The sequence below is a fragment of the Pholis gunnellus genome, assembly GCF_910591455.1.
Source record: "Pholis gunnellus genome assembly, chromosome: 19".
In the NCBI taxonomy this organism is placed as follows: Eukaryota; Metazoa; Chordata; class Actinopteri; order Perciformes; family Pholidae; genus Pholis; species Pholis gunnellus.
Genome location: NC_136546.1, coordinates 10503019 through 10529128, shown reverse-complemented (window position 1 = coordinate 10529128; position 26110 = coordinate 10503019). Strand labels below are relative to the sequence as shown.

The 26110-nt window shown below is 40.2% G+C and overlaps 1 protein-coding gene across 1 annotated transcript; it reads right to left on the bottom strand.

Annotated features, from left to right (window-relative positions):
• Nucleotides 1-1810: 1810 nt before the first annotated feature.
• Nucleotides 1811-26110, bottom strand: enpp1 (ectonucleotide pyrophosphatase/phosphodiesterase 1; the record flags this gene model as incomplete). The annotated part of the gene is made up of 23 exons (XM_079179767.1): nucleotides 1811-3281; nucleotides 3439-3583; nucleotides 3981-4113; nucleotides 5159-5233; nucleotides 5920-6055; nucleotides 7567-7724; nucleotides 7801-7840; nucleotides 8536-8717; nucleotides 9889-9976; nucleotides 10808-10877; nucleotides 12542-12669; nucleotides 12807-12838; nucleotides 12955-13086; nucleotides 13950-14058; nucleotides 14366-14438; nucleotides 14538-14603; nucleotides 14727-14836; nucleotides 16005-16124; nucleotides 16574-16653; nucleotides 16736-16833; nucleotides 18164-18227; nucleotides 21856-21928; nucleotides 25976-26110. 23 exons carry the CDS (start codon nucleotides 26108-26110, stop codon nucleotides 3129-3131), a joined length of 2400 nt encoding a protein of 799 aa, XP_079035893.1. The 3' UTR covers nucleotides 1811-3128.

The window sequence follows — 26110 nt, the reverse complement described above, 5'->3', positions numbered from 1 at the left end:
GCTATCAACCTTTCCCCACCTCTTGGCAAGAAAAGGGACGAAACGTTTTTCCCCAAATTGTCAAACTATTCCTTCAATGTCTCATTTTCAAACATCTCAATTTGGACCACACCACTTTCCCTTTCAGTAGCAGACAAGTGAAGCATGGGACGTGGAGAGGAAGCGGCCAGCTGAATAGCTGGATGCCAGCCTGTGTTGATAGATAAGAGCGCTGTCCTTGTTACTATCCAGAGCTGGAGGCCGGAGAAAACAATCAGCGTCAGCCGTAATTAGGCCTCATGGCTCACAGAGGGACACAGCTGTTATCTGTCCTCTGCTGACGTGCACCACGCTTGAAGGGATTCTCTCAAGTTGTAAATAGAAATGAGCGAAGATGTGAACTATGCTCAACAGAGGAAGGTTGTGATGGACATTCTAATTGTATTCCTCATTCGAAGTAACAATAGCTCTCAGTTTGACGGTTTGATAAGAGGCTTTTACTTGTATAGAAAATGATCATCATCACGTCAGTGCGAGTCATTTCACACACGCCTGTGTATGCAAAAGGACCATGATGATACAGGCGGTCCGTGGTTCAGTGGTCACTGTGATTTAACATCCGAGAAGAGAGGGTGGGAGCCCGTATCTGCCCATCACAGCAGTGACAGTAAAGGACACTTGACTGATGACACTGGGAGCCAAATACGGAGTCTGAATGCCGTGAGAAAGACCAAACCAGTCACATGGTCTCTGATGGGTTTCTCAACCAGGGTGCAGCTTCCTGGAAGACCTGTGCAAGCGACTGCATACCTCGAGTCAGCTCTGGCAGCATGTCTGTGCTCACAACCAGACTCATCACCACAAGCAAATAAAAAAAAAAAAAAAACGACTGTCATGGTCACGCACGCACGCACACCACAAGGGCTGAGGGTTCTTTATTTTTAGAGAAAGTGACCTGTTCTTCCAAAACCTGACGAGGTCACACAAACCACTGCTGTGAGCTGGAAGTGTCAAAATACCTTGCAGGAATTTGTAGGTCATGGTTTTGACATCTGTGTTCTTTTAAAACCACGCAACGTTTCATTTTCACTGTGCTGAGAGACCCGCGCAACACTCAAACATCCACAGATTACACATGAAACAAATGAAGTTACTAAACAAGACCTCAAGTTTTCCTTTACATGTCCAGATGTAAATGCCTCAGTCAACATGTGACAAAACAATGCAGGACGTAGATACACCTCACACAGTCAGCACAATACCAGGAGATGAGTAACAATGATAAACTGCACAGAGAAGAAGGGCTTCCACTGAAACGCTGCATTTAGACTGAGTTTACTCATTACAGCAACAGTCACTGAGGAGTTTTCCATTGACGATGACCTAAATGTGAGCTGCCATTACAAAACATTTGCTCAACACTACCACTTTGTTGCTAAATCTCAACTGGGACCTCGCTTTGACTACAACAAAAACAAAAGGAACCTCAAGAGGAAAGTAATCTCAAGTTTGGGACATGGGAACTAGGTCAGAGTTAGAAGTGGTGCAGAGCAGAAAGCTGTAAGCTCTCTTACCTTCAGGCGCGCTGCACTGCCGGAGTGGTCAGCCTGAGGAAGGAAGTAGCAGACTTTATAAACAGAGGAAACCGCCTAGAGCTCGGTTTCCTTCCTTTTTGAGTTCACTATACAGCTGCAATCTGGGGAGGGCCAACAGAGAACCTGCTGGTTGGTTATTTCTCACATTTTGTTGGATACTTTATGCAGAAAGTGTTTCTGTGCAGCCCTGATCTCTTTGTGTAATAGGTAAGGAATAAAGAATACAAGTCACGAGGTCAGTGGAGAAGAGTTTTTATATGAAATTGTGTATCTGACCGTATAGATGCCATTTCTGACAATACCAAAAAAAAACTGGAATACATGATTGAGGTGACAAAATCTGTTGAACTTTTTCTTATTTTCCTACCTGCCAACCTTAATTTCAAGACAGTCGCTGTTAAGAGCAAAGAAAAAAAGATTGAACAGAAATTGTGTTGATCCCAGAACACAAACACTCACGGCTGAATAATTCATTACTGATACTGGGCACAGACAGCTCTCCTCATCTCCAGCATGAACTAAATACTGACATTCAGCAGCGGTTTTTCAACCAAACAGCTGCACCTGACAGTTCTGCTGCTTCATCTGCAGAACATTTCATTGGAAGCAGAATGACCATGAAGAGACGCAAAATGACCCAAAAAAAAAGACATAAATGGCTACAATGAGACAAAGAAAATATGACAAAAGGCGTGAAAGAACTGTAAAGTGAAAACAAGCACAGAATTACACAAATCAACCTTAAAACGAACCAGACTGTTTGCAGTAATTTAGTCTCTTTCAGTCTGGGTGTATCGCTCCTATGCAGGAGAGGTGAGAGGCCCGTTACATGTCAGCGCCCAGGGGCAAATCTGTCTTATTATCCATCCATGCATACAGTCTACAGACACTCAAAACTGTATAATTATCTCCATATTGGCATGAACCAAACCAAATATTCACAAAATACTAAAAACAACATTGGTGACGTATAAAGAAAATACAAAAATAACAACCATAAACATACAATGACATCTGGCAGGCTTCTTTTTGTATTGCAAAACCTATTTTCTTAAATTCTCTGGTGCTTTTGAGGCTGCTGCTGGCAGCTGTCCAGATGTGTGCCAGCAGACACAACTGTTTCCAGATTGTCATGTGTTTCTTAATGTGCCCATGCCAATAAAAGCAATTGTAGTATAAATAGATGTGTCTTTCAATAATTATTTTCCCTTTTATTTTGTTCCCATCCGAGGAAATACTTTGGAGCCACTCAGCAGATGTGACGCCATCTTTGGTTCAGTGCTGCAGAGCTCTAAAGCTGTAAAATCATCCATAAAAAAACATCCTCAAAAACAAATATACAGCTATCACACATTGACTAATTATACACTTTGGGGGGAATCAGACATATCACAAAAAACCCAGATGGAACTTAATGTTATGCTCAATTTGGTTTGGACACAGGAAACAAGAGAGGCAACCGTTAACTGTGTCCATGTGGACTGAGGCCTTGTGGTGCAGACCAATATGGCTTCCATTGGAAATTAAAGCTTCATTTGATAATGTCGTGAGATTTCACGCAGTCTGCAGAAACGTCTTGAGCTGTAGTGTCTCTGCCACTGATAACCTGTCGTGGTAGAAGCTGAGTCCTGCCAGGAGCTCGATGTCTCGGACTCGTGCTGTGTGAAACTGCAGCCAATCTTCCACCCACGTCACGTCTGACCCGCTCTGAGGGGGAAAGTAGAAAAAAGGGAAAAATAAGAGAGAGAAGAGGAACAAAGAAATGTATTAATTCGTTGTTGTTTTTTCCACTGTAGGACCTATCAGCAGGTTTCTACAGAGGTGTGTAGAAATGCGTAGGAGAGGACTCAGTGGTGTAACTCACAGCACAGCTCTCAGTGTGGTCAGGTCTGTGGGGCAGGATGAAGGACTTGGCCTGCAGGGGACCCTCGCAGTCAACAGGGCCGAAGGTCGAGTTCCCACAGCTGGTCAGGATCACGAAGAAATGTGTCGGGATGGGAGCTTCATGCCTAGAGAAACAAGAGATCTTAGGGTTTTTTTAAAACTGCTGCCTCCTTTATAGAAAGCTCTCGTTTTAACTCATGATGTGTGCTTAATGTATATGACCTCATCTAAGGAGGACAGGGTCACAACTCCAGGATTCACACAAATTACCTGCCGGTTAAGTTAAACCTCTTCAGAAGCATTTTATTTATGACAGCAAACTGAATAAATGTGGGTTAGTTGGACAAAAAAAAGTATTTCAAAATTTCACTTTGGGCATCTTTTTCACTTTTTCTAACTTTTTTTGTAAAATAAAAAGCACTGACAAAAAATAATCAAGAAAATAGGCAGATTAATTGCTCATGCAACTAATTGTTGGATTCAGCCCTAATCGATCGCCTGAAGTATATGCCGCTGACTTACCCTGAGATTGCTTTGAGCGCATCAACGTTTCCATCATAGTCTTCATCAAATATCGGCCCACTCATGACGTTAACTCCGTTCAGCTGTCGTGAATATTTTGGAAGAAGGACATCATGGACATGGATCCAAACATCTGTGGTTAAGAAGAATACACACAAGACCCTTTAAGTTCTTCAAAGCTACCAGACAACTGATGATACTGTAGTCATTAGAGAGAAGCCGGTGATTACATCCATACAAGTTGAAACTGAAAGGAATAATCTACCTACCAGCTTATTAACAAGTGTTATCTTGTTTGTTTAATCTTTACTAAACACAACTGTGAAAACAAGATATAACGTGTTAATCAGAACTCATCCATAGAGGTTCACACAGTGTGGGCACAGTGATGTGCCACCAGGGGGCAGCATCTGTTCGCGGATTCATATATAGGCCTCAAACATACACAAACAACAGTACATGGACGGGGTTTCCCTTCCAATGGGACCTCATACTAGTAAGAGAGAGTTTCCATTTATAGTGTGGGTGGTCCCAGTGGAAACCCGACCAGCGCTGTGTCTGAAACACTCAACTTTTCAATACATTCATCACCCAACCCAATCTTCAAGTTACCAAATAACAATGATCATTTAAACACAAAGAACGATTTCATGTGCACTCCCATGTTTGCACAGTCTGGTGAGTCAGACCTTCAAAGTGAATCTTATTGTGAAGAAAACTTCAGTGCCTGCAGTCTGATCACACGAGGATTAACTCTTGAAATGTTCCTCTAGCAAAACCTTTTGATTGCGCTTTAGATAAAGAGCTTGACTAAATTAAAGTACAGTAGTCCCATATAATCACAGAGCATGTTTTTAAGAAAAAGTATAATATTGAGCAATAAAAATGGCTCACGAGAACGGACAAACTACAGTACCTGCACTTGGAAAACAAGAGGGTTTAACACACAAAACAGAGCCTGACATAATGTCTGGTTGTGATCCAGAGTCTCTCTTCACTTCACTGGTTCATTTAGTTGTTCAGCTCTCATTCAGCTCAAAAGCTCCCATTCAGTTGGCGAATGAACCCTTCTGACATCTCTGGAATTCAATATTTAACTCGTGCATCTGCATGATTCCCATCTACAGCTTTGGGTGCAGCTAGAAAACCAGGAGCAGATATTTGGAAGACTGACTCACCTTTAAATGCAGGGAACATTGGTGCCATGTTGCTCGTGATTAGAGAGTCTGTCTCGGATCCGTTGGCACTCAGATCTAAAGAGAGAAAATGAGAAGTGAAGTAAAATTGTATGTGTCTGCAATTTAGGTATGGAATTAAAACGTTAACTGTATGTTGTAAAAGTCTGACATATACAGTGAGAATAAGTAATAAAGAACTAACTGGCTGAGACAGATATACTTCACATGTTGGTGGAGATAAATACAAAGAGGTAAAGTCATTTACGGCTGCAACTAATGTTTCTTTTCATTATGCATTAATCTGCCTAACTTTGTTCCATCCATTTTTTTATTCCTTTTCTCTAAATATGTAAAACTTCACATCGCAATAATTCCCGGCCAATCGACTTATCGATTAAGCAAGTCACAGCTCAAATTTCATTTAACTGCACAAATCAGAGCCATGAGGGAAATAAAATGTCTAATTTTGGTAAGACCAACTTTCTCACAGCTGTTTCAGAGCTTTTACTTCTCTCTTTCAGTCTGTCACTTCCCTTTGTGGAGCTACCTGAAACCTGAATTTCATTAAAAATACAGTGAATCTACAGTGTCTCAATAAGGGGGGGGATGGGACACTCTTTACTGTAGCAGACAAAACGCTTGGGTGCATTTTTACATGAGAATGTGGCTCAGAAACACGTCAACTTGAATTCAACACCCGGCTGGGGACAGCGTTCTATGACCACTTACATACTCACTAACACACACACACACACACTCACTGGGGGGGTGCAGCAGGCCGAAGGACAGAGCGGAGTTGTTTCTGTAGCGCAGACACAGCTGGCTGGTGGCCGGTGGGATGCGTACGTCAGCACGAACACACTCCTCCAACTCTGGGCTCAGGGGTCGGACTCTGGTCTGAGAGAGAGGTTCAGTCACTGGTTGGCAGTTTGGAGCGGGACACTTGCGTGTTGCGCAAGATCACTTGGCTTGGTTTTGCTTTGTCAGTGTCAGCGAGGACACTGCACTGTTTCTGTTTGCAGAGCTTTCTAAAGATAATCTCAGCTCACTGCCCTCCCCTGTCATAGAAGAAAATGTTGAATTTTCTTTATTTTAGGGCATTCATCATTTCCAAGAGGTTTCCAGGTTAAGGACGATACAACTTGCTGCTCATTATAGGTAAAGCAGTAAGACCTACAGTTAATTACCTCATATTCCAATTAACTGCTAGAGTAACGTAAAGACACTCAGCGAATAGCAGGTAAGCTGTACCTTTTGCTAAATGCTAATATCAGCATGCTAACAGCTTTCAATGAAAGTATATATATTTACCATGTTCACCATCTTAAATTTATCATGTTAACACACTAACATTTACTAATTAGCAGGAAACACAAGGTATAGCTGACACTGGTAGGAATGCCATTAGTTTTGCAGGTATTTGATCATATACCAAAATACTGGACGGATTGAGAGTTTTGACCAATTGATAGGGCTAAATGAAAGGTCACATGTTCACCTAATGCATTAGGATTCATGCTCTGAGGATCAGGAATGGCCGTAAAAAAAGAAATCATGGCAATCCATCCAATTGTTGTTGTGACATTTCACTCTGGACCGAAGTGGTGGACCAATATTAACATTCATACAGTCAAGCTGCTAGCATGGCTAAAAAATGTTAAATTTGTTTACAGGCGAGCTTAAAATTAATAATAAATCTATAACAGTACCAGTTTATATAGCTCGTTATTGGAAATGTATGTGAAAATATAGGAAATCTATGATCAGCATTGTGTCTGATTACAGGCAGAAAAATAAAGCATAAAAATCCGTGTACATTTTAAAACATCCTATATGTGCAAGAATAGAAATGTAGCATGGCCTCATGCTTTTCAATGATTAATTGATTTTCTAGTGGGTAAATTAGCTTGAAGCTAGCGTCATATGGAGTTGTTAACTTTGACAAACTGTGAAATTGAAGTTTTCCGTGGGTGTACAAGTGGGTTGAGCAAAATACAGATAAAAAAAACAATCTAAACCATGATTCTTTCAAGACAAAATGAACACAGAGAATAAAGTACACCCATATTCAGCTTGGACTATGTGTTTGGGTAAAGCCCGAATGAAAACAAATCCTCACTAGCTCCATCATTCAGACAGAATAGTACAACAGTGTAAACTCTCCCGGGAATGTATCACTCTGCCTGAAGTCATGATTTACACGAAACCTCAACCGCATAATGAGAAAGACAAGAAGTGTTTGAGCCAAGATGAGCGCAGAAGATGAGTAACAGCTGCTTAGAGAAGGGATTCAGATAGTCAAAAACAATCTCCTGCCATGCATCAACCACAGATGAAATACAGCCGGAACCACTCAACTGTACAGGCTATGTTTAGAGATAAAAGACAGCTCCAAACAGCGGGCTCACCAGAGGCTGGATGGTGTACGACACCCACAGGGGCATGAGGCGGTCTTTGCTGTATCCGTTGAGGTAGTTGGATTGGTGGAGAAGACAAAAGGTGGCGCCTGGTTGGACGACTCGAGGGGCACCAAAGGGTTGGTGGAGGCGTAAATTGGCTTTGACACCTAAAAAGGGAAAATGGATAAACATCACACAAAGTTTTCTGACAAAAAATGTAAAGAAAAACAAGACAATACTCACTGGAATTAGTTGTCATGAGATCCCTGTTCATATCGGCCTCCTAAAAAGAAATTCTTGTCAGTATGCTTGTGGTAAATACATTAAAATCGACACTTTCACCATTCAGTGTATAAAGCCTGTGACGTTTTAAAATATCTATTTGAACGGGCTCAAGCACATGGAGAGCGAAACATTAACTGTAACACCAAAAATGTTACGAAACGAGAGTCCACAGCCATGTTAGCGCACTCTGTGAGGCTATACATGGTGGATACACTGTGCTTTGAGCTACATGCTAACATAAATAAATAAAAGGCCACCTTCGCACAGCAATGCAAAACCTTCATCCCATCTTGAATAAAGATTTCAAATAAAGATAAAGATGTTCAACATCTTTGTTCAGCATGTTAGCATGCTAACTTTTGCGAATTAAAACACAACACAAAACCCAGCTGAGGCCGATGGCAGTGTCATTAGCTTTGTAGGTATTTAGTATTAAAGATTTTGAACTGTTAAAATACAATTTTTTTTTTTACAATTCATCCTGAGGGGATAATTAATGTGTGCATTTCTACTGATAGAAGTTCAGACATTTACACCGGATAAGTGAAAACTAAGTGGCATTTATCCTCTGGGAACATCGATATCTTCATCACATTTCATGGTAGTTTTTGAGATAGTTCACTCTGGATCAGAGTAGTGGACTAATCTAACAGACACGCACTGCCATGACCTCAATAACTTGTTGGCACATACCGTCTTGTTCTGGGATGTACAGGTGCACTGCAGATCGGCTGCAGGGACTGGGCCACTGGCCTCACAGGTGGTTTCATGGGAGAGCTGCGCTGGGTGGACTGGCGGGTGGACGGGACTCTTCAGAAGGTGGTTCAGACTGCCATAAGTGCCGTTGTTTGGAGAGGGACGAATACCGAGAAGATCTAGAGGAGAAAGAGAGAAAATCTGTCAATTTTGATCACACACAGCATGTCAGCAATATTTTTGACAACCTTTTCATAAATTCGGCCAAGTTAAAATAATATTTAATGATATAATCATACAGTAGAGATGCAAGGGTTTGAGGACACTAGTGACATGAGGGATCACACCGATTTCAAACTACTATATTCAAGCGAAACAAAGAAAGAAAGTGGCCTTCATAAAAGGTTTCTTCATATCATAAAGGGTGCTACCAGTCAGTAACAAATGTCCATTGAATATATATATATATATATATCAGGCTTTTTTCCCTTTTTGTAAGACATACGTAATGGCCCATAATTGAATCATATTACTTGGAAGGGAAAATGTGTACAATGAACATCATCTGTCTGTCGCTAACATGTTAACTACTAGATTTTGGAGAGCCTCTGTACTTACTTTGACCTTAATACGTACGCTACTTAACTGTAGTTGTGAGCAAATATTTGTCCATGTCATACATGTTTTGTGTGTTACTGTTTGGTTTCAACACCTGGATTAAACTGTGGATCTTCGTCTGATTGTGTCAGTTCCTCTTTTTTTAAGAAATCTGGTTGATGTGGCCGCTCTTTCTTGCCTGCTTCTCTTTTTTTGGAGGCCCCAAACAAACGTAAAGTCGGTGGAGGGGAAGTGCACCTGTTTCATTTTCTGAACTGTGTTTGGAGATTTCTGCAAGAATTGCACTTTTCAGTAATTGGATGGCAAGCCATTCACCTCCAGAAACTGCTCAGACACACAATTTTGGTCAATATACCCAAAGAAGTCTCTGGATGCCCAAGGTCTCTAGTTTGTGGCTATAACGTTCGATGAGGATGTGATTATCCTTGAGGTCATAACAGGACATTTAATACGGGGACGTCAAGTTTTTGAAAAATGGTCTCACTGTGTGAAATGGCTAATAGGAGGACTAGCATCATCACACATCATTGTAATTGAGCTCATTCTACTCAGAAGAGTCTTAGCTTTCCAGTCATACCAACATAAAGTGGGCATGTCTGTAAAGGGGAAACTCGCGGGTGAATATAGAACCCATTTTCATTCACATAGTCAGTCGAAGTATACCTTTAAACACTAAAATAAAAGACAAGAGAAGAAGCTACAGGAAATGAGGATAAAGTACAGTTCTCTTACCACACATGAGGTTATATAATTCAATGTTTTCAAAAGGAGGCACAACAGTGTTTGCTTTCAATCCTGGACCGTAGCCAATGAAGATCGCCTGGAAAAAGTAGATACACGTTAACATATTGACATGTATGCATTCATTTGGAGACATTTGAAAATGAGAGAGTACAGTGAAGTATCCAAACAAAACCGTTGGAACCGTAAAGGGAAGCTTAATTTAAACTCTTTCTGTGAATAACATGATGTCAAACACGTGTAAATATTTGAAATGAACTAAAGCAGTAAAATGACCTTACACAACCCTGTTTCTAGGAAACATGTTGGTTGGGTGGGTTTGGGGATATTTGCAGGTGGCTAAACTCTATTTTCAGCACACTTTTCTTTGCTGTGTGTAGATATTTGTTATGGACACACACATCTTTTTCTTGGAGAAGTCAGCACCGTGTAAGCTAATTTAACCAGGTCAAATTCCAGAGTAAACCATGTACGGAAACACACAGTCACGTCTTTCGATGACTAACATGAAGGTGGGCAGACACAAACACGTTTAAAAATTAAACCAACTCTATCCACAGCAGAGAATGTGAAGGTGGAGAGCAACTTCTCAAAACAACTGTTGTTACTGTACTTGAGTAGAGTTTTAGAGCTCCACAGTATTTTGGAGTTTGTCTTGCATATTTTACTTTCTCACAGAAATAAAATACAGAGATGTATCTTTTATTTAGACAACAGTGAACCAAATGTAACTGAAGCAGAAACACTTGTCTGTTTTCTGAAGGCCAGTTCAAGCTCTGAAACATTCTGAAACATTCTGTTAAAAACTAAACGTTTAGGCCTTCCAGACCCCCTTATTTTTCAGGATTCAGGATGTCGTGATAAACATTTGTCATGACGGATGAACACACAGTTCTTTCCTTCCTCTGACCTGCATGTTGGTGAAGAGGTTATCTGAGCCGTGGAATCCACCGGTGCAGTACTTGAGTTCCTGTCGATTACTGTCGGAATAGAATAGAAACATTTTATCTGAGGAGTTAAAATAAACACAAAGTCAGCGAGAAATGAAGGGTGGTAGTTACAAAAACACTGATAGTTCTTGGCATGTGTTTTCATCTCATATTCAATTTCAATTTCATGGTCAGACGAGTCTAGATAAGCTAAAGAGCGAGCCATATCGCACTGCAACTGTATTTAAAGTGGACCGAATTCTTCAGCTTGCAACTATTTTCCATGATTACATGGTTGCTATCCATCAAAAGAGTTGTTCAACTCTTCTTCAACATGCTATGCCTCATTCATTATAAATGATGGCAAACACTAATTACTGTAAATGCTTCAACTTCTGTGTGGCCAAAGAAAACTTTTTCCCCATCAGCAGACATTTACGTTCGTAAACATACTCTGGTAAATTCCACTGCATATAAACTGAAGCTAATCTTACTTTGTATACTGTTAAATTATTTAAACTTTGTATTTTAGTCTTTTACCGAGCTAAAGGAATACAGTCGTAGGTCATTTGTTTTCTAGCTTTGTCTTTAAATTTTAAGATTGACATTAAAATTAAATATACGGTAAATGTTTTGCATCCCTTCAGCACTTTAAATTCTCATATAAATTCAATTAATGGAACAAAAATAACAGGTTTAGTTTACTTCACTTCACGTAAATGTTTTCCAAACATAAAGCAAATGATTGCAAAATGCTTTTTACGTCACAGAGTTTGGCAACCATAAAACAAAAGGGGCTAATTCAAATGTTCTCCCTGCCAGTCAGTTAGAAAGCCTTTTTTTTCTTGCAGGCCCTCCTTGCCACTGGCTAGCCAGGTAGTGACAGTCATTGCATTTTCTGTTATGAAAATAATAATAAAATCAGCTGGATCAGCCCTTTTGGCTATATTTTTATGCTACAGATAGCAGTTTGGATAATGTTCTTTTTATGTCTTTTTGAGGAACAGAGGAAAACTGAACGTGTGTAAAATAATATAAGCTCAAAACGTCCACAGGCCTTTTCAACCACTTCTAATGTTCTTCTTCAGTGAATGGAGCTGACTCAAGGCTGGAAAGTGCTTCTCCAGGCTGCATGTCGGCGAATATGCACAAGGGTTGTTTGGAGATGTTTGTGTGGCTTTTTCTCTTGTACTTGTACAACTGCATATTGTTTTTTCATTTTTCAATAATGGGAGCGTCAGCAGCCAGAATCTGGCAAGTACATTCGATGGCGTCATTCATTCCAAGTCCTCAGCCAATCTCGGGAAACCGGACATGACCTGATTTTTTCCAGCATGCCGTGTTTGGGCCGGAGCTGAGCCGGGTCATTTAAGGTACCTGGGTCTGCATGACACATTGTTGAGATTTTGGATAAACTACAGTTACTTCCTTTTCTGTGTTGGTTTGAAGAGACATTTACGTGTGTTTTGGCAGAATCATTATATCAGCTGGTGTCACTTAAGTGAGGGACTTTAAGTCATGTGATTTGTATAAGGTCAAAAAGTTCAAGAATAACTTTCCAAGCTCAAACTAATAAACTTCAGAGGAGTTTGACTGGTTTAATGTTGGCTTGAACTATGCCTGTATTAGGTTTACTCCCCAACACCACATGCTTTACAAAATTTGTCCTCTTTTCAGCTTCTTTATTCCATTCTTGACAAAGTTTGGTGACTTACAGTGCAGCCTGCCACCCATTCTTCATATAGAGGTGTCCTCTCTCTATGCGTTTGTTGTTCGCAAAGTGCATCCTTTTGGGGAGATGTTCTTTGAGGTACGGCCTCATTGGCTGGTCATCGGTCCTGCACTTCAGAATAGACACAGCAGAGGAGAATCAACACACAGCACGGGGACAATGGGATTGTTTGACATGAGGTCAAGCAAGCAGATAATTGTTCATTGTTCTTATCAACACAAAAGTCACATTTGGAATACTTCGCATACCGACAGGTTCTTCATCAGACCCTCATAGTCAACTGAGGAGTAAAACACAAGGACAAGGTCAGCCACACTGGTTACAAAGAAACTGACACTGAGCGATGCTGCAAAGCTGGGAAGAAGGGGAAGTTGGGTGCTATCAACAGGAACTCACAGGAAAAGAAATCCTCTGGGAGGTGAGTTGGTCGGATGCGAGCAGCCGGGCCCTGGATGACGGCAAAGCCATCAGTTTTGTCCGAGTAGGTTGACACATATGCTGCCTTTTCACATGAAGCCTCCTCCATGCCTGTAAAAAATTTATAAATTTGTCCTTTTTTATTCATATATGGTGAAGATTTGTGTTTAAATTTGCAAAGACTTGACAAATCTAGCTACGATTGCATGAAATATGTGAAGTTTGAGCACCAAGATCTATGACTCTACTGTATGTGTATGATTTTTCTTGTTTTTGCTGCTGTTGATTAACTTGAATGTTCGAGGGACATAAAGGTTGATCTAGTCAGAAATGCAGTTACTTTGTCAGTTCCCGGTTTAACACCCTTTAAAATGTACATCACATTTATAGATCTTTATTTGTGTGATATGTGAACTCTGATGAGTCCTTCTTGTTTCTTGTCCTTGATGGCTTGCTGCAAACTAATAACTAGGACATCACAACAAAATGCATCTTCTCTCGGAAATGATGTCTTCGATGAAGATAACTGGGCGTCGCCTCTAAACCACATTGCTTCCCGCGCACTAAACATATGGTCTCCAGATGTCCAGAGAAACTTCTCGTCACAAAATATCCACAACATACCACTGAGAACGGTTTTTACCAGTTTACTCCCAGATAACACACCCATTTTTCATCAGATTTCTCGCTAACATGGAACTGGATTTTTCTCATGTAACAAGTGCAGTGACTCAACCAAATCAAAGATTTGAAGAAGACACTCAGTCTCTAAAGTCCCCCTCACTGGCACACAGGCTTTAAAACTATGCTACGTCTTACTATTGTGTAACCACATACATTTAGGAGGGATGACCTGAGTTTGCGTGGAATTTTACCTGAAAGATGGACTTCACTTCTGTATTAATGATTGTCTGGTCAACTTTTTGACCAAAAAATACACTATAAACTGTTTCACAGCTGTGTGGTTATCTCACCGTGGTCTGATACGATTATGACGTTGACACAGTGGTGCAGGTCTCTCTGTATGATTCCATCCATCAGCATGCCCACAATCTTGTCCACTCTTTCCAAGGCCTGAAGGACCTGAAGGCACAACAGCATTTAAAGCTTTCACAGATTTCATGCGTTACTCCGGCAGGAGAACAATATTCAGGGAAACCATAAGTCCATCGTGAAAACATCTCAAGAATAACTTGATTCAGCAAATAAATAATTATCAGATTCAATGGACCAAAATGGCTTCGTCAGCATGGCTCACAACCTTGATTTATTGTTTCTAAGGATAAAGAATGAACTTCATATGTGTACTTGTTCTGTGTCGTCTGTTGTTCTTTAAGGTAATCAACAACCAGCTGATAATTGCAGGTTTAATGTTTAGCGACAGACTAACCTGGCGGCTCGCTGGTCCATAACGATGTCCTGATGCGTCAGGTTCCTCCAGGTACAAAGTGTAGAAGTCAGGTCTAAAATGTCAAAGGCAACAGTTAAGTGAGATGTTCAGTGGGTTTTGATGGCGACTCACAACATAATATGTTTTAATGATGATGGAGAACATGTGATACCTTTCTCCCTGAGGTAGACTGAGCCATTCAAATACCGTCGACACTCTCTGCTCAAAAGCAATGCTCCTGTTCCCCAAAAAAAACACATTATCTATGAACACATTAAAGCACCACTATGGTATGCCATTAATATTCTTGTGATGAATTTAGAATTGTCAGAAATTTAGAACAAAATGTCATCGCTCTTACTTGTCAAACAACTTGTATAAGTCTGGGAAAGTGCCATTGATTCTTACATCTGAGCCCGGCCAGAAGAAGGTTCCTGCTTTTAGTTTCTGACGCATGGCAGTGATCCAGACCTGAGAAGAGGGGAGGGGAGGAGAGGAGAGGGAAGGAGAGGAGAACAGATGAGGAGAGGAGAGAAGAGGAAAGGAAAGGAGTTAAAAGAGGAAAAAATAGAAAGGAGACGGAGGGGAAGAAATGAAAAGGAAAAAAAGGAGAAGAGAGAAGAGGAAAGGAGAGGATTTGAAAGCAGAGGAGATAAAAGAAGTGGAGAGGAGATGAGGAGATGAAAAAAGAGGAAAAGACAAAAGAAAAGGAGAAAAGAAGAGGAAAGGAGAGGATGTGAAAGGAAAGGAGATGAGGAGAGAAGATGAAAGCAGATGGAAAGGGAAAAAGGAAAAGGAAAGAGAAGAGATGAAAGAAAAGGAGATTAAAGAAGACGAGAGGAAAATGGAATAAAGAATCCAAAACAAGGGGAGATGAGTGTCATCTGGGTTCATGAATAATTCAGAGAGACTAAAAAGTAGCAGACTATTACCTCATTCGTTCATCTCAGTACATCTCAGTCCATTAGGATAAAAGTGTAATCCCTCACAGCCCAAACAAGACTGATGGAAATCTAACTGCATATTTTGATGGTTAATCAATACCTATGAGACTGATCTGCAGGTAGAAGTGTTTTGTTTATGCAGCAGACTTGTAAACATGCTTTGGCAGATGCACTTAGTTAAATTGGTTCATTATGAATCAATTAATTCCAGGAGTCATCGCTCATTTATTTCTCCTTCGCTCCTGGAAAGTCACAGTATTTTCTAGAGGAGCGGCCTGTCACACAGTTGAGGAATGAGATTTAAGAGAACTCCCATTTAAACGGGAACCACAAAGCGTCTAAACAAGCACAACTCGCCCCAGCAGAATCCATAATTATATCAAGAAGCTCATTACTGCACGTGGGGGAGCGGAGTCTCAGCTATGAAAATCTGAGCACAGTGCTTCATATTTCTTACACAAGACAAGTGCCTTCTCCTGAGTCATGTCAGGTTGACCACTAAATCAGGGTGTGTTAACTTCTGTATGTTACGGTAAAAACGGTCTGGCTCAGAATCTCCATGAACTGCCCTGCTGTGGCCCTGATCAATGAAAACCTAATTCCCTTAAAGGAGTGGGTATTAAGTTAGTTTTGGGACCAATATTCACTGAGCAGTGAATTTCCACCTTTGCACACAATATCAAGGTTGCACTTACTGGCTCTCCTTGGTACCATTTTGGGTTAGTTTTCTCGTCAGATTTCAAGCTGAAGAAAGCGTTTTGGGTCACATCGTACATCTTGTTGTCCACAATCCCATGAGATTCAGGATAAAGACCCTGTAGAAAACAAACAAGTCAAGGTAAGCGGTTTCTACTCTGTGGTGGTTGATTATGTGATTATGTCCACTCTCCTATATATATAACTGGTAACCACAGCTGTTTATTTTAATTGCGGGGTCTGTTTTCAACCAAGAGAGGTAAAAGACGCTCTGTAAGCCCCTCAGTTCTGCTGCTGGTCTTCTACGAAAGATAACATAAGCCATTAAACCTCCACTGTAACATTTGTGCAACTGTGAAGAGACACTGGGGGAAAAGCACCAAATCTCACAGTGCAGAAAAAAAAGTACACACACATATATATATATATATATATATATATATACACTTCTATTTTGCAAGCAGGACTTTAATGAGTTTTTCCTCCACCGCTGACAAAAGAAATCTGACAAAACAACATTTCCAATAAATCAATCCCTGACCCAGTGCGCTGACCAGAAAAGACTCACAGTCACAATGCTGTAGTGGTTGGGAAAGGTCTTTGTGGGATAAACAGGCCTCATGTATGGCGTCGTTGTTCCGGCATTTCCTGCAACACAGTAAAGTTCAGTCACACCGGGATGCTTAGTAAACCACGAAGAGCTGAGGCGTGAACAATGTCGGGGACTTACGTAACTTGTTGATGACAGGAAGGTGGCTGCTGTGATCTTTCAGGTACTCCGCCCTGAAACCGTCCAAGGACACCAGGATGAGAGGAGGCCTGGAGAAACTGTGTGGGAAGACGGAGAGGAAGAAAGATGCTTTAAGTGGACACTGAGGTGCTTTTGTGAATGGGAAACGGAATAATTACTCAGCAGGAGACATGGATATCTTTGGCACCAGGAGTGTAGCAGTAGTGTTGTACAGTAGGTCTGTGTAGTGAGTACAAAGCAGGTCTTTGACTGGACAGGCAAGAGGAAAAAAAGTGAACTCACAGACCACACAAACACACAGAGGAGGAGAACAGGAAGAGAAATATGACTAAGAGACTTTTGTGGTTCCCCAAAGCAAGGCATCACCCTTATATTGGGAGCACTACAGTAGGGCTAGGTATTAAATATCAACCAGAAGTATCAGATAGTGTCAAGTAATGCAGGACGTCGTTAAATGATGCGTCTTATGACACGCTGTCATTCATCTATTGTCAATATATTACAAATATTCTTATGTAAAAAACTGTAGGACAGCATGTGTCATGTAAATGATGATAAACCTTTCCAATAATGTATTTCTAATTGGACCATGAAATCAGGAATAATTAAAGATTTTACAAATGAATTATTAATACTGTAATATTACACAATAATTGTATATTTAAAAAGATTTACACGTTGAAACTCTTGATTGAACATTGAAAACATGTCCAATCAGCAGTTTTGAGAAGAGCTTCCTCTTTGCGTGTTAAGTTCTCATAAAATAAAAGTGTGGTTTACCAACAGAAACAACATAGACAAACCCAAGACAATGAGTGACTGTGAGATAAAAAATACAGACAACATTCATTTGCTTAAAGATACTTCCAAACCAAAAAATAGCTTCGACGGAGCCACAGGTTTTCTTTTCCATAGTATAATGAGTGTGTCTGGGGTTACTCCCTTACCAAAGCAGAAACACACAAACATGTGACCACGCACTCATACACACACACGCACATACACTCACTAACACATGCCTGATTACTCAGAGTCATTAGCCTGGTTTCCATAAAAACAGTTCTTCTTTTTTTTCTGAAAATCAACACCGTCATAAAAAAAGAATCATGTGTTTGGGTTATTTACACACTGCTAAAAGACAGACAGTGACAGAAAAGCCTTTCTATTTGTCTCTGTGGTCACAGTTTAATTTCCACTAAGAACTGCCTACTGGGAACAACGGGCTCAACTCAGGAAAAACTGTGGGAGTTACAGATGAAAAGCTTCATTCTCAGCACCAAAACATGCCGAGAGGAGGAGAGAAGCTGCTGTAATCCAAACTAGGCCAGCTGAGATTTTAGGTATTGTTTTCGATTAACACCACATCAGTTCTCACAGTACACCAGCAGAACAAGAGTATTGTATTACCCAGGTGGACACTGTGATAGTTGAATTCCCTCATCTGCTGTCTGCAGCCAGAGCTCACCTTCAGCTGGAAAAGAGGAGTGTTCAGTCAGTAAAAAGAGGCACATTATTAAAGAGTAACACAATACTGAAAGACCAGACTTAAAAAAGACTAAAGAACCAGACTGTTGGAAGATAAAGTGTGATAGGAATGAGCCGAGAAATCTTATAACCCCCTACAAACTATCTATCTTGAGGTTGTTTTGCTTTAACCTTTATTTCAGGATATTTTCCCATTGAGATTCAAAATGTCTTGTAAGGGAGTCATGGCCAAGACGGCAGCATACAAGTTTAAAAAAACAGACTTAAAACAAAACAGCAAAAGAGTTAAGAAACTACATAAGAATAAGAGAGAAAACTAGTTTTTACACACAATATGTATTTTGTTGGAAAAGTCTTTAACATATATAGTGTGTATTTCCTCTTAAAAGAAAAAAAGGGCAGATTGCTAAAACTTCTGACGTGAGAACGCGAATGGCCCGTTTTAGAGCCAGTGTTTGGTTTGTCCATTCTGGGCTACTGTAGAAACATGGAGGTGCAACATAGCCGACTCAGTGAAGCTCATATGTGAAAAATAAATAGCTTATTGCAAGGTAACAAAAAAAAAACACAACAATTGTTATTTGTAGGTGATTATACACTGAAGAAAACATAGTTATTGATATTATATTCCATTTCTGTCAATAGATCCCGCTAAATACTACACTGTGGCCCTTTAAGAGTTCACCTGTGTGGGCGTTGTTGGGATCAAGTGCAGGCAACTGAAGGAAACAACCCCACTAGTCATCATATTTTTATGAAAAACTCATCAGCTGTTTCCAACTGAGCCCTGCCCAATTCCAAAAGTTAGAAAGGCAACGACAAAAATCTGTCAATCTGGCCATTATTGCCCATTTAATGGAATTATTCGGTCATGTCAGTGGAATACAAGAGGATGCGAAAGTGCAGAAAGGCCACATTGTTATCCACAGATTCATGACCGGAAGAGACTGAATGTGTCCGGTGTGCCTTGTGGCCAGTGAAGTCTTTCCACTGCTTTTGAAACTAGAAGAGAGCACAACTCTGCGAAACACATGCATATGTTGCGTAAGATCATAAATGGATAACAACACAGACAGACTCCATGAACAAAGACTACACACTCAACCATCACATTTTTAAATCAGATTTTGTGCTGGAGGGGATTGTTCTCATGGAACAAAACAGGGGGAAAAAAAACTGTGAAACAGCTTTTCTTAAAAGAGGTGTGATCCTTTAGCTAGTGACCACATCATATTTATATCAACTGAGGCCGTACATTCATGTGAAACAAGAGACCTCACTATCTTTGACTCATTTCATTTACAATACTACAGCACCTACAACATGTACAGATTTTGCCTATTTAGAAAACATTAGCATATATCTGGAGTCATGTTTCTGACAACAGGACAAATGTAAATCCAATATTTACTCTTCTTTTAGCTCTCCACCGAGAACATGTCTGGCTCTCTCGCTGCCAAATACTCCGCTATGTTCACTGACTAGGCGTTAACCGCGTCAGCCTGCAGAGTCGGATGACATCTCTTCTCTCTTCCTGTAAAACCTGAATGATGGTTTTTGATGACTCAACAACATAAATGTGATGATAAATGTGTGACTCGGGGTGATTAGCTGACCCCACCGATCGTATATAACAACACCTGATCATCAGCTGTGTGAGGAGCTTTCAGAGCAATATCATAGTAAGTGTGTTTGGATTTCACCAGACAAAGCCTTTGATTACATTTCCAAAGAACGAGGTTTAAATGATACATTTAACCTCTATCCTCCTCCTCGCGGGTGAAGAGTGAACAGTTTACAGAGTCGACAGCTCGCTATATTAAGATGTATTCAGAAAAAACAAACACAAAATCTGGAATGTAAACAGAGGATGATGTCTTTGGTGAGGAAGAAAATGGCCAAGAGTCACATAAATAAGACTAGTGTTTCTCATTTTGGTGTTAAAATAAAGTGTGATTTCAAGTATTTGTCAAGAGCTTGTAACACAGGCATAATACAAATGGAATGCATCCTGTACTATTTTCTCCGGAGCATTTGGAAACAAACTACCGGTATGTCTCGCTCAGGGTCATTCCCACAGTAGGATTCCTGTTAGCAGGAAGCTTTGGACCACCTCTTTCACCTTTACAGCAACTGTCCTAAAACAATCTGTCAGGTCTGCTGCTGCTAACTGGACAAATGACAGAGGGAGTCTTAGCATGTCGGTGAGAAAGCCCCTCCTCACTGCCTCTGGAGGCCAGCAGTGTGGTTTGGACCGAACACAGGGATGCTCCGTCTCAGGAGACAAGTTGCTGTGGTCTGTAATCCACGGGAAAACCCACTCTCAGCATTTCATACTACATACTGTGAGCCGCTAGGAAGAAGTAGAGTCCTGGGTTATTTTCATTTCTTTTAATCTGCGTCCAAAGGCCTTACCGAGAAAGCAGCGTTACGAAAGATGTCGACGTTCCAACAAAAGCTGCATATATGTGGAAAATGGCAAAATAAGAGTCTGGGTGAGGGCAGAGTCAAGATTTATTCTTCCCAAATGGCTTTCATGTCAGCTGGGTGGGAAATATAAGTTAAAGAGGAATGCCACAGCAGAGGGCACACCCCGCCCAGGGCTGGCGACAGTTGCCCACAGTCACCACCGCTGCCCCCGAAATGGAAGAGGCGTGTTTCGGCAAAAGCGGTTTGCAAACAAAGAGTATACTGCACCGCTGCCCACGTACAACCAGAGGGAATCTATAGCTGCAGAAAACATGCCAACCTCGGGTGAAACACTCCTGTCTCGCTTAAATGTGCGTTTACGACGCGTTTTGCAACAGTGGTTAAAAAACACCAGCCTGATAGAAACACATCCTGTGAACTAATCATATGCAGTTTCAGTACATTCACCTTTGGCTCACAGTGACCGGACAAGCTACGACTTGTATTTTCACCAGCCTTTAGTGAATAAGTGCTCCGCAATGTAGCCTGAGTCACTTATTTCTGTCTGCCTCTCTTGTTGCAGCATCTTCATCACTCTCTGTGTTGTAGAGTGAAGACGTTTTGAGATTTGGGTATAAAATCTTATCTGTAAGAACAGCAATATTTGTGAATGGGGCTCAACAGTTTGTTCCCATTTCTTGGAGAAGCACTGCACAGATTTTTCAAATTAAAGCCCATATTTGTATGTTTTTAATTATCATCTTTTCAATCATTTTATTGGCAGTTTTTTTGTCTTGTAAAAAATAAGATATAAGCCCTATGGAAAGTGCTTTCTAGTGTCCACTGATCAGATCAATTAGTTGGTAAGTTATTTTTAATTTAACAGGAAGAGATTTAACAGCAGAGTGCTCCACAGCAACATCACCAACAATCAAGAATTGAATACAACGAAATGTGTGTGACACACATTCATAATAGGGTCACTGCTGTGTGTCAAACGGGCCTTAAAAACACCACAAGGGGGGGGCGCCAAACTCAGAACTGTAAAACATCTTAATAACTACAAATCATATTGTGTATCCTTGAAGTCTAGAAAATGGGTTCATTGCCTTCCTTAAGTTGGACTAAATAACATTCGCTAAACCATTCATTTTCAAAACGGAATCAAAAACATGCTCCGGCTGTAAAAATAAGACAGTGCTTACCGTTTCCATCACTGCTCTTTCTCCGTGACAGCACCACAGCCAGAATAATCACCAGTAAGCACAGCAGCAGAACCTTAAATCCAGAGAACAAATGTCAGGATGTTTGTTGAAGTTCCTGAAGATAACAGTTCACAAATAACATGTAGCTGAACTGTCAACAAACATGACCGAAGATGTTTAGATTTAATTCAGGTAAAACTCCACAAAGTCAAGTACTCTTTGTTGAATAATGATCAATTGTTACAAATGATCACCGACCAGCATTTTACCTGATAGCTGTTAGTAACTACCTTTAAATGTAATGTAAGTGAAAACTGAATAATCAATCTTTGGATTTCAACATGATACTTTGCATGATACTGTGTTGAAAACGGCTTATTCTACTGGCACTCTAGACACACTCTAGTGTCAGCGACAAGCCTTGTGACCATAATATAAACGTACTGCAACCAACTTCTGGCTCCCTGACAGAAGCCATAAATCTGCACATTTTTGATAAACAACAACAGAAAGTGTGCTCCAACTGTTTTTTTGGATGGACAATGTTTGTTGTTTGGTCCTCCACTTTGGTCCAGACTGAAATCTCAACAGCTATTGGAGGATTTGCCATAAAATTCAGTATGAAAATTCATGTTCTCCACAGGATGAATACTAAAAACTTTGGTGATCGTCTGACTTTTCCTCCGGCACCATAATGAGAATACGATCATGATTTTTAGTGAAATGTCTCAATGACTATGGCCTGGCGAGAAATTGGATTCAGACATTCATGCTTCTGAGATCTACCGACTTGTCAAAATCGAGTCCAATATTTTGGTTTATGACTAAATACCTACAAACTAATGTAATTCCCATAATACTCAGATGTACTTTACTTGGCTTTACTAATGCTAACATGCTAATCTGAGATGCTGACCATGGGAAACATTACCCGCTAAACATCTGCATGTTAGCATTGTTATTGTGAGCATCTTAGCATGCTGATGTTAGCGTTTAGCTCAGAGCACCACTGTGGCTCACAGAGCCGGTAACAAGACCTTTTTAGAATGATTAACTTAATTTGTCCAATATTTGATTCATACATTTTTTTTTACTTGTTTTTTCGGTGAGAGTTCATCTTTATTCAAGATGGAATAAGGGTCTTGCAGCCCTGAGCGAGGGAGGGACTGTTATTTCTTTAACACTGCCCAGTGTAACCTAAGCATTTCCGCCTTCCCCCATACACCATCTACAACGGTCCAAATGTAATCAATAATTGAAAAGTGAAAGAAGGAAGTATGCTTAGCTGCTTTTTACCAGATGCTCCACTCATATCGGCCCAGAGATGGCTGCTCACTGGGGGCGAATGGTTTGTAATTTGAGGGGCGTTTCAAAGAAGTCTGTATCTGTTTATTTAGAGAGGAGGGTGTTCAGCGGCTGTTTACTTTGAAGCCCCCTGACACCTACACCAGGCGGTTAACATGGTTGTTTAATTGGTGTGGCGTTTAAAAGCAGTATTTTCAAAAAGTGTTTCATCAACCTAACCATCTTGTGACCCCTCAGATTTATCCTGGCACCACTTACTGGGGCCCGACCAGAAGGAGCTACGACTGAAAGTGGAACTGTAATTGCTCCCTCGTCACACGACATCCTCCTCTCCTCTCTCTCTCTACACACAAATATTGCATTATGTCTATTCTTTGTCTTAACCTTTTCTTTTGCACGAATCCAACTTTCTCATAGGAGTCATATATTTCAATCTTTTCTCACAGTCATCATTAAAGCTATGGCTGGGCGGTATGGCCCACAGGTCATTCACTACCTCGATAACGGTATATCATGATACTTTCAGTTAGTTCAATAAATTAGTCCTGTCTTTAAATAACCACAGGGTAAAGCCAATTTTTTTTTATAAAGTTTCAAGTGAGCTATAGAGAGAAAATAAATAAATGTTTCCAGCTCTACAGTTTCTTCTGATTTTCCAGGAAATTTGAGTTAGTATGTACTTGTTGTTATTGTGCATCACAATGATTTCATCATGATTAAACACCACTGAAAGACGATAAATTATCATATTGAATTTATTGCCCAGCCCAAATTAAAGTTTAAATATAGTAAAGCTTATTTATATTTTCTGTCCTCATTTTTCACCAGTGTTGAAATAAATCTGTTTTCACTTAACATGTAGAGTATAAATCCTTTTTATCCAATGCAGACCACTTTATCTTTGTTCCGTTTCCAAAACTAGACTTAAAAAAAGCTAAAATGAGACGCATAAATCCAACAGACACTCACTTGTAGGAGGATGTTAAACCATCGTTGATATACACAGGGAACAAGTTATGTTGTGGCTTATTTCTCCTCGTTTTAAGACAAATACAACCCTCTGACTGAACAATAGATTATACGTGTTCATGCTGTACTCATTCATGCCCTTTAATTTAATCATTCTCAAATCTGTAGCAGCCAGTCTTAAAAGCAGGATTGTGTGAAACCATCACCCACCACGAGTAATCCATTTAGTATAATTCACATACACAAGAATTCCTAGACGGGTATGAAAATATGCGGCTATGTGTGCGTGCAGTCTGGGTTTGTGCACTTATTTTCTCCAGCTAAAGATGTAGAGGGAGAGGGAGGGAGAGACCTGGAGTGGACAAGTCTCTTGGGAAAGACGTGGTTTTCGTGGGTTGTGAAAGTAAACAGTCTGTCTGGTGGAAACCTACTTGTCTGATACCTTGAGTTTTGTCTCTATTGTCTATACAGTAAAGACATGATTTGGGAGTCCAAATGAAACTGCGACAGCACAACAAAGACCACAAGACGAAAAAAAGCATAAAAACTGTCTCCGACGAGTCTGAAAAACTAATGAGTAGTCCTAATGTTTGAGTAAAAATAGCCGTGCTTATATCCTGAAGGCCAAGATGTTGAAAACATCCTTTTGCAAGATCTTAAACACCACTGCAGTACATCAAGTACCAGTATCACAATTACAAACAGCTGTACAGGGGCTGATGTATGACAGGAAAGAGTATATTATTGTCTAGACTTTGCCACATGTGTATTTAATCAGTACCAAGCAGCTGAAAATACTAGTGCCTGTGGTTTTAGCTAGAGTTTACTAGTAAATAGTTTTAAAATGTGTGTTAACTGTCAGCTGATCAATCCTTTTTTATTCCTTTACTGTAAAATAACATATTTTTTCTGATATAGCTCTGACCACAGCCAAATAAAGGCAGCGTATAGTACTTATGACATTTGAACTATTGCATTCCTCTCAAACTGTCAGCTTAAATTTATAGTCTTTTGGATCACAATCAGGCCTGTAAAGGTCCTTTCCTGTTGAATAATAATAACTGTGGATCTTCTCCACCTGTCGAGACACTTCTGGCCTCTGTCTTTTTGCACTGGAGTGAAAACATTTGGTTTGCACATTCACACTGGCAGCACTGACAGTCTCGACTCTTTGACAGCTGTGGATTACACGAAGAGTAAACACTGTACACATGTAGACCTGAGACTGTGTTTTTCATTCCCCTGGTGATTAATGACTCATTTTGTCTCTAAAATGTGAAAAAGCTTCCCATCCTAACCACATCAAGACCTTCGATAACCAAAACCCAAAGATTTGAAGTTTACAATCATATTTGACTAAGAAAAGCATCACATTTTCTAATTAAAGAAACTGGTTCATAGAAAATGTTAAAATGACTGAAACAATTAATCAATTATCAAAATAGTTGCTTATTTGCTTATTATTTGTTGTTGATCGACTAATCGTTCCAGCTCTAACAACCACTGTAAACTCAGAATCTACTTGAGTTTATGGACACATTTCAAGTTTATAGACACATTGCATGGTCCTACAGTAACACTATAACACCTTTTAAAAATACACATAGCACTTAGATGACAAGATAAAGTGTATTGAGCACAACACAGACGCACTTTATTAAAGTAAAAAGTGCAGCAAGAAACAATTTGTGATAAAAAAGCTCTTTTTAAAAAAATAAATAAGCTGTGATATTTTACTCTAAGAGTGTGAAAGTGACAACATGTGGCCTTCAATTATTGTTTGTAGTGTAGAGTCAGAGAAGAGTTAGGTGGTCAGACACGGAGGCTTTAGCTTCATTGAACGTACCCCAGTAATGATTTTACAGTGGTTATTCCTCTTCTTTCCCCGTTCAGTGTTTGTCCTTTGACTCTCCAGCTCTGGTGCCCCAAACAAAGACGCAGCCTGTTCAGCCGAGGGGTCCTCTCCTTTGGTTACTTCCAT